The 13,239-nt window shown below is 32.3% G+C and overlaps 2 protein-coding genes across 8 annotated transcripts in view; both read right to left on the minus strand.

Annotated features, from left to right (window-relative positions):
* Positions 1-2,281, minus strand: part of LOC116427605 (uncharacterized) — a 133,812-nt gene extending 131,531 nt beyond the window's left edge. For 3 of the 4 annotated variants that reach the window (XM_076373345.1, XM_031978135.2, XM_076373372.1), the window contains exon 1: positions 1,950-2,281. In XM_076373345.1, coding sequence (XP_076229460.1) covers positions 1,950-2,083 — 134 coding nt within the window. In that variant the 5' untranslated portion in view covers positions 2,084-2,281. Of the gene's footprint in view, positions 1-1,945 lie in introns of all 4 variants that reach the window. The other variant, XM_031978140.2, reaches the window with a different exon arrangement.
* A 4,030-nt stretch (positions 2,282-6,311) lies between these two features.
* Positions 6,312-12,421, minus strand: LOC143174560 (uncharacterized). 4 transcript variants are annotated; one of them, XM_076368042.1, is made up of 3 exons: positions 12,280-12,421; positions 8,988-9,186; positions 6,312-8,163 (listed from the first exon to the last, which is right to left on the minus strand). In XM_076368042.1, the coding sequence occupies exons 2-3, from the start codon at positions 9,156-9,158 to the stop codon at positions 7,840-7,842; spliced, it is 495 nt and encodes a 164-aa protein (XP_076224157.1). In that variant the 5' UTR covers positions 9,159-9,186; positions 12,280-12,421; the 3' UTR covers positions 6,312-7,839. The 4 variants fall into 4 exon arrangements, with proteins under 4 accessions (XP_076224157.1, XP_076224169.1, XP_076224166.1 ...); XM_076368054.1 differs by having other exon boundaries at positions 8,988-9,143; positions 12,280-12,414; XM_076368051.1 differs by having other exon boundaries at positions 8,988-9,152; positions 12,280-12,414.
* Positions 12,422-13,239: the final 818 nt, after the last annotated feature.

Below are 13,239 nucleotides of genomic sequence, written 5' to 3' on the forward strand. Positions count from 1 at the left end.
CTTATGAAAATTGTATTACGCAAATAAACAAAAGAGGTTTGAATTTTAATCACTTAACTGTTATAATTAACAGGTTCATATTTTTTATCTTTATTTAAATAGTCTTAGTAGAATAAATGTATTAAATTTAGATTTTAAAAAATATAATTTTATAATAATGTACACAATTTTCAATGTAACTTTTAATAGTAATTCACATGTATTTAAACGTACTAATACGTTGCAGGTTACAAATTTTCTATGGATTATACAGTGTGTGTAAAAAAAACGACAGAATTAAATTTTGAAAGTTCCCCTTCCGGGAAACAGACTATAGTTGTGTTAGTCATGTGCTGTCACTAAAATGGGGACCAGTGCATCGCTCCCGTACCGCTTCCATATTTGTATCTCGAAGGAAACAAATTCATTGTAGACCACTTCCAAAATTGTACTCGTTGTCTTACGATATCAAACAAATATTAACATTCATTTAAAAATGAATGATTCTTAACTCATTATAAATAATTAAGATATAAAAGGTATTTAAAAAAAAACAAAATATATCTTATATAAACTTTAATTGGCTTTACGAATTGAAATACGCTTGTAGGTTACACAAATTAGCTACTGTTATGACATTTGTAACCAAATTATAGTACAAAATAATGCTCCACTATTGTTTTCCAAAATCATGCAACTTTCAAATATTTTTTTCGATGCTTAAATTATTCATCAAATTTCCAAATTAAAATAAATTCAATAATCACCATAAAAAATAACGGTGAAACTGGTAATGCAATCTCCATTAAAAATTCCAACACTTTTTTTTGCAAAAGAGAAACGTGCTACGCGCACTCATAGACACGTCAACTGGAGTAATACCATAAAAAATATAAAAAGGTATGAATAAAATAGTATTGTTTCTCATGACTTATAAATTTAATTCGATTATGTTAATACGCTTAAAAAGACCTTGCGTCCTAGCACACCAAACTAAAGAGTCCGTCGTTCCGTGCACAACAAGGTAATGCCTCCGATCTAATCGGTTTGGCGAAACACGCGACAGGGATTAAAGGACACAAATGGCCCAGTACTGAAGCACCTCCCATGCATCGACAACACAAAAATAAATTTCCCCTTCCGTAAGAGGCTGCAATCAATGACGTCATATTCGGTCAGAGTTCACCGGTCAGTGACCCAGGTTCGTTCCAGTCACTTAGCAGCGGTGACAAAAGGCTGGCCACTCGCGAAACATTTCAGCTGTATGTGACGTTTTTGTTCGAAGCGAACCAGATCAACGATACACGTTCGTGCACGAAAAACAACCCAATGTTCGACATATCGAACGGGTACAACGTTTATAGTAAAACATCTATGTATATTTATGTATACACAAATATACACATATCCACACACTCACACACACGCTCACGTACACACATACCACATGTATACAAATATCGTATATTCACTATGAAATTCTGATCCTTTTCCCCTACGCTGATTGCTACATCGATAACTGCACTTACAGATTCCCCACACACGCAAATACAACTGAATCCAAAATAACCTCCCTTACGACACTGGAAACCATACAACTTTCATGTGAAGAAAAACCACTGTTATCCGGTCAATCAACAACCTCGTTATCACGACCAATCACTGCACACAGAAATCCAGTGATAATTCCTTAATTCACGTTTCATTGATCAATGTTACAATTTCCACTAGATCTAGTGACAGATCATCGTTCACTGGGCACATCGTACACTTCGACTGGAGTCATTGTAAACACGATGCTGTGTAAACATATCGGAACGAAAAGATCACTGATTCGATTTGTACGGTTAGAATGATCACTATTCGTATGATTAGGGAGGTGTCATCGACATCCACGGGTCGAGTCATGGTAAAGCGATCCGGAGAACGGTGACCGTGAGGATGATACCGACATTCGTCTACTTACTTACTTGGTGTCGGCGTTCCCTAGCTGACCAGACGATGACGACGCGTCGCTGTCATTGTCGTCAGCCTGCTCTGTTGGGGGTTGTGCTGCGGCATGGCTCCTGTCGCCGGTCTCCAGGTTAGCGACGAGGGTATACATCGACGTCGTTCAAACGGATGATTGACGCCATTCACCGGACAACATCGTCGTTGCGACCACGGTGCAAACGCACGGACCACTCGGCGCGTGTTGCCTACCGTGTCACGCACGGCGGAAAACGTAATCGGTTCAAGCCGCGAGCAGGGCCAATTTCGTGCACAAACCCTTATACACCCGACCACAAGTAGCGCCCTCCCGCCATTCCGATGAATGATTGTGTACAAATAGACGCCGGTGGCACCACCTTGTGGCGCGCTGCGGGAAACGGTAAGAATGAAGGATTAAAGGGGATCGATGCGTATACGTTTACCACTGTATTTCCGGTGCCCGCCAATTTCACGGATATTGGATTTTATAAATACGCCTGAGTCTCGATTTACGCGAAACTCCGTTCCACGTAGATTCGTTTTGCGCGAACGAAAATCGCGTGGATAGAGGCTGTCGGTACAAGAGGAAGCAAAATATTGAAAAGAAAGGTTGGTGTGAGTTTTAGAAATACGTATTTGTTTCATGTAGCTTGACAAAAGGAATAATAATAATGATGAGAGAAAACAGAATATTGAAGAGGAAAGCTGGTATGAGTTTTAGAAGTATATATATATGTGTTTCGCATAGCTTGACGAAAGAAATAATAATAATGACAAAAAAGAATAAAATATTAAAGAAAAAGGTTGGTGTAAGTTTTAAAAATACATATTTGTTTCACATAGCTCGACAAAAGAAATAATAATAATGATAAGAGAAAACAAAATATTGAAGAGAAAGATTGGTGTAAGTTTTAGAAATACGTATTTATTTCACATAGCTTGACAAAAGAAATAATAATAATGACATTTTCGGAAAAGTATATTTTATTCGTTACTACTAAATTCAGATCGCGTAAATTGAGATCGCGCGTAAAATTAACCGCGTAGTGTTCCAATGTACGCGTAAAAAAGAGGCTCGCGTGAAAAAAGTCCGCGTAAATCGAGGGTCAGGTGTATTATTAGAAGAAATATAATTGTATAATAAATTATTTTTGAAGTTCTTATTCTCAACCCTTTGCAAGTAATTAAGACTTATAGTTCTAATTTAACACTAAAACTACCGACCAGTAAAATTGATTGTTCTGCATTTTCTTATAAAACTGATAAAAATACATTTATTGAGTTTTCAATTTACTTATATTCTAGTTTGTATTCATCTAAATCAATTTCTTGAATAATTTCTAAGAAAATCATCTGTGCCTTTCCCATAATTGCGAAAGAAGAGACCCCAAAATGGGTAATTTTGACCCATCTGGTAGTTCTAGTGTTAAAACATGTGCATTGGATAGTATTTATTCGATTCGATTACGTTGACATATTGAAAATCGTGACGTCGCGAGTATAAGGAGCACAAATTAATTCATCCAATACGAGACCCCAGGGTCTAGGTCTCATCGAAACTAAATCTCCAGGCAGCTGACTATTGGAAAGGTCAGGCAACTTTTGATCCCGACCGGATCCAGACTATGGTATTCAAGTCACGATATCAGAAAAGTTGGGATCGGTCAGCCTTCCGGGAAGGCAGGAAGGTCTCAGAGCTTAGTGTTAACCCTTTGCACTCGAGAGGTGACTCTCGCTATTTGATCGAATCTAACAAAATTACAAAGTGTTATATATAACATTAACTCTTATATAATGCATCAATATATGAAATATTGATATAAAATAGCTTTGTTTCTTAATTTACGCATGCTTTCTCATTAGTTTGTTTCAAATAATGTCGTCCGTGTCTCATCGGAAAGTGTCGAATGTTTCTGATAAAAAGCTTCCGAGCGCAAAGTGTTAATTTTAGGCCCCATCTGTCTACCTATTTTTTACGAATGTGATACTCTGTCCGAATAAAAAAAGGTATGAAGCATTTGGGTTTAAAAACATGTGTATCCTTAGAAATCATGCAGCTTCTGTTTGGAATGTTTCTAGAATGAATAATTTAAGAGTTATACTAGGTCATCACATTACAAAACTCATTTTGTATAGATAAAAATCGAATCAGATCTAGGAATTCTATTTTTCAATTTCTCCAACGTTGCAATTAGCTTCTTAGCTGGACCTCATTCGATCTTTTGTTAAATTTGATTTTTGGAAACTGAGAAACAAGCCATTTCGTTTGTAAGAAATCAACGAAATATAAGAAATAAACAAAAGAAAGTAGCTGGAACGTTGGAGAAATGTGGGAATAGTATTGCTAGTGATATAACTCCGAAAAAATGCCGTCCAACAACTGTAACTTTTGATGCAACTTCTTCTGATTATTTCGTCAGTAACTGGATCGTGGGTAGTTACATTTTCACTTACCAGTATGTTACTACATTCGGTCATAATGTTTCGATTCCTTCGTTCATTTGTTTTCGTCAAAATCTCGAACTTATAACTGGGATTTCCAGTAACAAGAATAATTAGATTCTCGCGCGAAAGCTGATTTAATAGTCAACTGATCTCAAGAATAGAAAAACCACAGCCAGCGTAATAACCATCATAGTAAACGTGTAGTAATGTGCAGTGAAAGACAGTAATAACATAAACACGGGGAGCTGCGTTTCATGAACTGAGATGTTTCTAACAAAGGCAAATAATAAAAATACAATCAAACAATACACAATCTATCTCATAAACTAACAATCATATTTATTATTTCAAACGAATTGAATCTTTCTACGATACATTCCATAAAATAATCCTTTTTCTTATGGGATCATATTAAATCTACTATTTATTCCAACAAACCACAAACTATTGACTTAATTAACAACAAAACAATGAATACTTGAGTATCCTTTATATTTTACAAGTTGCATCAACTCAAAGTTCTATCGTTCTAAATGGATAACGCTGTATATAATCTGGATATTTTTCACTTGGATAATTCCGTGTATTCGAACGTAATGAGGAGCAGAGATCCGTGGAAGTACCGTTATTTTTCTTCCCACGTAGAGTTCATTAGAAAGCAGTGACATTGAAAAAAGGGTGATTGTCGATATAAACCTGTCTTTAATTTCGGCCGCTCGGATCGGACGAATACGCCACTGTACGTCGGAAGAAAAATGATCTCGCCCATGCCCGGCGAGATACATGTATACGTGATAGACACAACACATATTTAGAATGGCGCAGCGACCTCCACGGGCAAAGAAAATAATCGTTGCTCCAGTTGGGTATGCGCCAGCAAATGTAGCTCCTTTTTAAGTTCGCCCTTCGAGCGTAGCTTTGACTTTCAGGCTGTGAAACGTCTGGTAGGTTCTCCAACAAGTTCTTTGCACCTGCACCTCAAAACGTCATAATTGGAACATTTGCATAGAGACGATCTTTCCACGATATTTTTTGAAAATTATCCATGAAACAATCATTAACATTAACTACCTGGCATTTAACCCTCTATGAGACGAATTTTTATTCGTGACTATACAAAAATTTATATGGTATGAAATTAATAAATATTAACCTATGAATACAAATTATCAATGTATTAAATAGTCTTAATAATTTTGTTAATACGAATGTATTTTGAATGTTTGAAACTACAATGACGTTGAACGTTTAAGTCTGCGTGTATAAAAGTTTAGCTTAATTAATTAGTTAATTTCATTCATCATTTTGCGATAAAAAATTAAATAAATCAATTTAACTCAGTATAATGATGCGTGACTTCAAATTCACATGAGTCTATAGAGGGTTGAATTGACTTTTTCGAATTTCTTTGTGATAGCTTATAAACGACCATTTATAAAGACCTGAATTGACTTATATTTCAATTTAGGTATTACCGAATCAACTTTTCTCATAATTTCTTAAAAGAGTACCTGTAGTTTTTCAGTAATTGTAAAAGAAAACGTCTGTGAAACTTATTTATGAGTTTCTAATTTTATTGGAAATAAAGGAAGACTGGAAATGGGTATCAATAAGTCTAAATCAATTTTTTAAATACAATATTGTAATATTTGCCTTGAAAGGTATTTATAATATGTAAATGAGTAATTTATACTTTATTTTACAGTAAGATTAAACTGTAATAAAATGATCAAATAAATTATATCTGATGTTGTTGAAAGTTGATCGTTTTAATTAAATAAAGCCTTGGTCATCATGAACATGAGACGAAATGTTTTTCAGTTTTCCATATATTTATAACTCTAACATTACAAACATGTAATACATCAGACGTTTAATAGATGTTTAAAAGGATGGGCAAATTGTTGAGTCAGATAAGCTGTTATAAGAAATATTTATTGAACACGAATCAGTACTACAACTATTGTATTAAAATAGCCAAATTAGTGTTGAAACTCTGAAATTTCGTTACCTCGTTTGCGAACTTGGCCATCCAAATTGTGCATTAGTGATACAAAAATACTTAATATATAACGTATAATAATCTTCACAATACTTGTAAATATAACGCTGTCATTCGAATCAAATGATTAATAAATACAGATGTTAAAATGTGTATATATTATTACTTTATAAGGACACTTGACTTTTATAGAAAAAGAGTTCTATAGAAATAATTCGATCATAAAAATCGAACATTAAACAAAGTGACTATAGTTTTAATAATAGATCGATGTCTCGTGAATCTGTGATTAATACTGCATAAATTCGTAGGTTCAGATTAAGGTAGACATGTTGTGAATATTTAGCTTACAAGTATAAATAGACAAAATAATTCGTTCGTAATATAATATAATAATATTCAGGATGTTCGGCAACAAATGAAAGAAAATGTAAGGATTCATTCTTGACAACAATGTCAATATTGAACAGTTCTTTACTGCTTTAATCGATATTAAACATTAAAGTTTTAGCTATATTTTTAGTTACTAATAAATTATGGATTTTTATGCAAAATAAAATCACCTGAACGTACTTTTGCAATCACTAGAGTCAAACAGATATTTATTTCCTTCTTTCAATCATTTCGATCGATAATATTTAAATCCTAATATTCAACTTAATTATAATTCAGTTTTTATTTTGTTTGTAATTTATTTGTTGCATTAATATCTCCAATCTGGTTACTATCAATTAAACATCTACCCGAATACCGACAATTTATCGACAGAAGCGTATGTCGGGTTGCCAGATATTACATCTAACAATTCTTTTCAATCCGTACACCTGTTTGCTTGAAACTCAATAAGTCTGTTTGCAAATAAATAATTCATACATATTTAATATGTGTATAATATTGAATACAACACAAAATAAAATGAAACGAATTTGATTAAGACTGACAGCAGTTCAGTTATCCTTCATTTTTGACTTTATTCTATAGAATTATTCTTCAAAATTCGTCACATCTGTTGCCTAACACTCTGAGTATACTGACTTTGTATTAATTACGACAATTAATTATAACTCTTTACTGTTATACTTGTAACTAAACTCGATATAATTAGAACGTTCATAATCAACCGTAACAATTATCTTGAATATAGATTTTCAATAATAATTTAAGACCTCTCGTCAGTTACAATAGGTCCATTTGTGTGGCGAAACTATTGTCGTCAATTGTAATTCCGTTCGCGCAGAATAATATACGATTAAATATCACATAAAACATTATTTATCATCGTTGCATCGCGAATGTGAAGCTGCAAAAAAACGACGCGTTTGACTACATTCCTCAACCTTCGTGTACCGTTTCACAAACTTTTATCGATTCTTAATTAACTAATAATGGCATTGATAATGCTATAGAACAGTAATGGGATTAAGACTTCTCTAGAAATCCCATTACTTGATCTTTTTAAGTCCTGACTTCATTTTCTGATTGGCCGGATCGTTGTAATGACCTCTACACTCTTTTACTTCTGCGATATCATCGAACTTAACTTCTTGATCTTTCTCTTCGTATTCTTGTAGGTAGTCCAACAAATCATTTGAATCCTTGTTCTCACGTACCTTGCTCAATTCCTTCTTCAACATCATCAAGCATTCTCTTCGCTCTTTCCATTGCTCTGCTTGCGTCGATTCGATCGTCGCATCTTCGCCACGTGATTTTTGTTCCTCAATTTCTCGTTGTTCGCACTCCGTTACATACTTCTCGTAACTCTCGATCTATAGAAAAATTAATGCCTCACATATTTTGCGAAATTCTCAAGAAACTTAACACGTTAAATGTCATGTCAGTCACCAGTGATTGACGCTTCTGAATGACTTGAAAACAATCGTAACGTACAAGATAATGTCGAATCAAAATGTTTAATAACGTAACTAAGTTGATAATAGTGTAACGCAAAGATTGCAACGCCAAATAGTGAATAATCGTTGCTACTTTTCTTAGCTAAAAAGGATAACTGTACAGAAAAATGGTCAAGATTTTCCTGACGCTTAACGTGTTAACCGTGTTATTGCATCTATTGAGATTTTGACTGATTTGTAATTCAGTTTGCATATTATGAAAACAATTTCTCCGAGAATCTATTATCTTTTCAATAATTGTACAAAAATAAATCAGGATCTGGTCATTTTAACCCATTTACAAGTGTCAATCGATAAACTCGTATTCGAAATGTGACTGATCACATCGTAATCATACTTTATGCGAATTTGTTTTAATCTCGTTTCCGTTGTTCTAAATCTATTATTAATAGCGTTAACTAATTCACATTGTTATCTGATATAAGAAATTGATACGGCACTAGAAATTACATAATACTGTTTGCTTGAAACTAAAGAAATTCTATGAGATACTACTTCCGATAGAAGAAAAGGATTTCTCTAATCTTTTAATATAGTTAATAATAATTATATTTATAACTAGTTACTAATCATTCTAAACAGTCGAGAAATTTTAATAATTGTACATTACAAATTTGCTTCTAATCTAATTAAATTGAATGCTTTACGAAACGATCTCTTTGTGCCGTTATGCCGAATACCTTATCTTGGAGAACTTGTCTCATATCAGTTTGTCTCTTTAATTGACGTGGTAAACGGAAACACGCCTGGATCAATCGCAGTAATATCCAAACGGCGGCAGCGAGAGCCACGTACGTCCAAGTGGTGAACACCATGCTTGCAAAATCGACCGAAACCTGTTGATGCTTCATATCGATAGTTTATTATTTCCAACCAAGCCTGCAGTCAGAGAACAAATAAAAGGGCGTGAAACTGTGAATAACTTTATTTTTTATTGGAACACAGTAATAAACACAGGCAATTAATTCTGATAATATTTATATGGCACCCAATGCAGCACCTCCATCACGATGTCCTCCAAACTTTCCTATGTACATCCCTGGTGTAGCGTGAAGATCTTTGCAAGTTTTAGTTACACGCAATAACGAATAAAATATTAAAAATATTATGACAATAAAATATTACGACGATTATTATTGTTTATAACTTATACACGTAAAATAATGATGTGACAATGTTTATTCTAAACAATAATCACATTTACTCTTTTATCTTGAATACAACATCAGCTTTATCATTGTTTAGGAGTCTCAGATTTAATAGAATGTTGTTGAAGAAAGAATTAATAAACACAATTTGTTTACCTTGAAATTGCTGCTTTGCTGGAACATTGGATGAATATAAGGAAGAACTAAAAATATTGTGTCAAAGATTTGGATTCAATTTAGATCGAAGATTTAATTCAAAAGATATACAAAGTTCAAGAGTTACGATTGGTAAAAAGAATGGATGAACAGTTCAACAAACTTAATAACAGATTGATCAAAATCAACTCTCATACTTTTATATTTGATAAAAGCTTGCGTCATAGTGTATAACACCAAACCGTTTCAATCCTAATATCCCGAATTGTATAAATAAAATAACGAATACAAGTCTATTCGTTATAGATTCATTATAATTCTTTGTAATTCGTTAGTCTATAGTCTTATCTATGCCCCAAAAATGTGAAATACGTTTTCAACGGTATAATGAATCGAGAATGGAGTTTATCGTTCAATAAAATACAGTTAAGCCTGAAATGATCATATTAATTCTCAGCCATGACAATCATCAGGGACAAAGTTCGTCGAAACTGGGGTTGGGGAAAGTCTGAGTAATCTATATTTTATATACCTGCTATAGACATCGATAAACTCACGTTATTCTAGTAGTGTTATTGTAGACACATCACTCCATATGTGAAAATTGAATAAATGTACTACTACTTCTTCTTAGGACCCCAAATTTGAGAAAAAAAAATGTGTAGGGCCTACAGAAACGACCCAAAATCAATATTTAATTTTTATATGCTCCGAACCTCTGTGCTCTAGACTTGAACAATATTTTATACAATTGTATTATCATTGTATATAGATGAAGTTATTTGCAAATATTTGCTCAAGCATTCTAACTTCACTTTATAGTGTGTAGCTATTAATTATTCTGCATCTTCTTATTGTACAAAATGTATTTCGTAGATGAAATCAACTTTATTATTGATAATTGATTCACGTAAAGTCTCTGCAATAAAATATAAGAACTGTCGACGTTTAAAAAACTATGCGTAGAGAAGTTTCTTAACTTCAATTTTGATAATTCTGAATAAGAAAGAAATTCTACCATCCATTCTACGATTCAACTTTTATGATATTTCAATCTTTTGATATTAAATATCGAAGTCAGCCTTCTATGACCGTACTGCAGAATTAATTAGTCGAATTTTTTTTTAAAACATCTTTCAATCTTACGTATTTTAAACCTAATCTTCAAACATGCTAGCATAATGTTCTCCTTTGAGATTTGCCACGCATTCAATATTCATCGTGAAATCTTCTTCAGTGCTAAGAGCTTCTGATGAAAAATGCTGTTTAACTATTAATAATGAAGAATGTATTTTAAAAAACGCACAGTTTAACATGATAGTATGCAGTGCACGTAGTAAATGTCAATAACATTGTGACCATTATTCGCTGCCGATACACCGTGAGTGTATTGATTCCACTTACTCCGTTACAACGAAAGATGTGCATTATGTAGGGTGAAAACGAACTTCCGTGATTTCCATTGCAAATATTTCGTTGGAAATTCGTAGTAACTTGTGCAAACGAGATTCGTGTTGACGAATAGAAAGTGATCCATAATACATAAATGGTTTACATAGAAATACAGTTATAATTTTTCACTCACCATACTCGAATACAAATTGACGTTAGATTGTTATTGAAGATTAAACGCAGATATGTAGTATACTCGGAGTTTATGTAAACAAAGAAAAGTACTGAATGAATACTCGGAACATCGTATATATAATAATAATAGGCATACGAATAATTGAAACTGCGACAAGTAATGTTTGAAATTATTTGAAATTGTTTGAAATTGTTGAAAATTAAGGTACGAGATGTTTGAAATAATAAAGTTCAGTTGTTTCCACCGTAATTATAAAAGAAATAATGTGATTCGTTTGAAATAGATATTACGATGTTATGTTTGATTTCTAATGTCCACCTGTTAAAGCACATTAGCGATTATGTATAAAAATGAATTTTACTTGCACATTTTGTGTTTCATTTGAACATAACAGTATTTAAAAAATACAAAAAAAACATTGATTTACTAATATAATTCGAAATTCAATTTTAATGTTTCTAGGGTACATAATAAGAAACAATTAGAAATATAAAGAAGCATACAATTTTTTAAAGCGAATTAATATCGAAATACAATCATCTGTTCATAGAGTGATGGAGTAATTATCGAACAAAAGCTAGGGCAATTACGTATAATTTTATAAAAATCGATTTCACTGGCAATGGCTAACTGGCACAAATTACAAAAGAAAGATTCAAAAAGATTTGGATTTCAAATATTAATCCATTAATATGACAAATCATTCAGTTTTAATATTTCCAAAACAAATCAACTACATTAAAACAAGACAACACTTAATTCGAGGAAAACGTAAAAAGAAATAGTTACTAATTATGCAAACGTGACTATATAAATACAAATGTATTCAAAATTGTCGAATCAGAAATTTGAAAATTTGAAATCACTTATAGACATTATTTTCTAATTGTATCATATTTTAATAATAACAAGCGTTCAAGTAAGAATCAACAAAACGTAACACCATGTAGAAACTTAACATGGAAAATATAAGAGTCAACTATAATTTAAGTTTCCCTGCTTCTAGCGCGCAAATTTAACTTGAAAATATGGTTTTGAAATCCTTGATTGTTTTGCGCCCCTCTTTCCCGTTTAACTTACCTTTTCTTTAAAAAAATACGAGCGCGATCATATTGGTAAGAAAAATAAAAAGCGACACAGAGGAAACGAAGCTTGTAACACGAGTAGTAAAGTAGAAGAAACTGCAATGTGTTAAGCTGACAAGTGAAACGTATCTAGTATCTACTACTACTGACCCCTATCGAAACAATCGATATATGTATATAGTCAGGTATGATTAAGCTGACATCCTGACATCCTACAAATATTTTAACATCAACAGGATTCCCTATAGAATTAATAATTTGTTGCTAACTTTCTTCCAATCGCATTTAACATGCAAATGAACGACTTATTCAAAACTACATTTAAAACATTCAGGACAATAAATTTAATGAAATATTTATGAACAATGTTTGTTGTAACAATTAGGCAACTTGATTAAATGAAACTGTTCTTTGTTCTTTGAAACGAATTTTCATTTATATTCTTTTCATTTATATTTTATTGATATTATAATTATATATTATAGGTTTCTTGTCAGTTAAATTGTAATGGAAACTTTTTGTTAAATATATTTTATTCGCAATAAGTTGCTACAAAATGATCACGGTTATGCCATTAATAAAAGAATGTTATGTAACAATATAGGTATTTTATTAAGGTTTCATACTACTTTCGTTTCCACGAAAAATAATTTGTAAATTTCAACGATCAACACTCGTGTAATATTTGAATATTCAAATTTTTAGAAATAATTTTATTCTCTGAAATTTTATATATGATATACTAAAATAACATATATTGAATGATTCGAGAATCTCTTTGTGCGAAGCGTTATCGATAATTAAGAGTTACGCTTAATTAATATTCTGCAGTATATAGCAAAAGTATATGGTTTTAGCGATTACTGGTTTCAGTACAGTAACTTTTAATGTATTTAAACATTTTGAAATATTTTTAATACTTTTGTAGCAATTATTATGATTTTAAATACTTGTT

This window comes from Nomia melanderi, chromosome 1 (assembly GCF_051020985.1).
Source record: "Nomia melanderi isolate GNS246 chromosome 1, iyNomMela1, whole genome shotgun sequence".
NCBI lineage: Eukaryota > Metazoa > Arthropoda > Insecta > Hymenoptera > Halictidae > Nomia > Nomia melanderi.

Bases quoted from the DNA above. Each gene is read 5' to 3' on its own strand.
- LOC143174560 (XM_076368042.1), bottom strand. From the start codon at position 9,158: ATGAAGCATCAACAGGTTTCGGTCGATTTTGCAAGCATGGTGTTCACC. The intron at 8,164-8,987 runs GTATTCGGCATA...ATTTTTCTATAG, and splicing joins GACAAGTTCTCCAAGATAAG to ATCGAGAGTTACGAGAAGTA.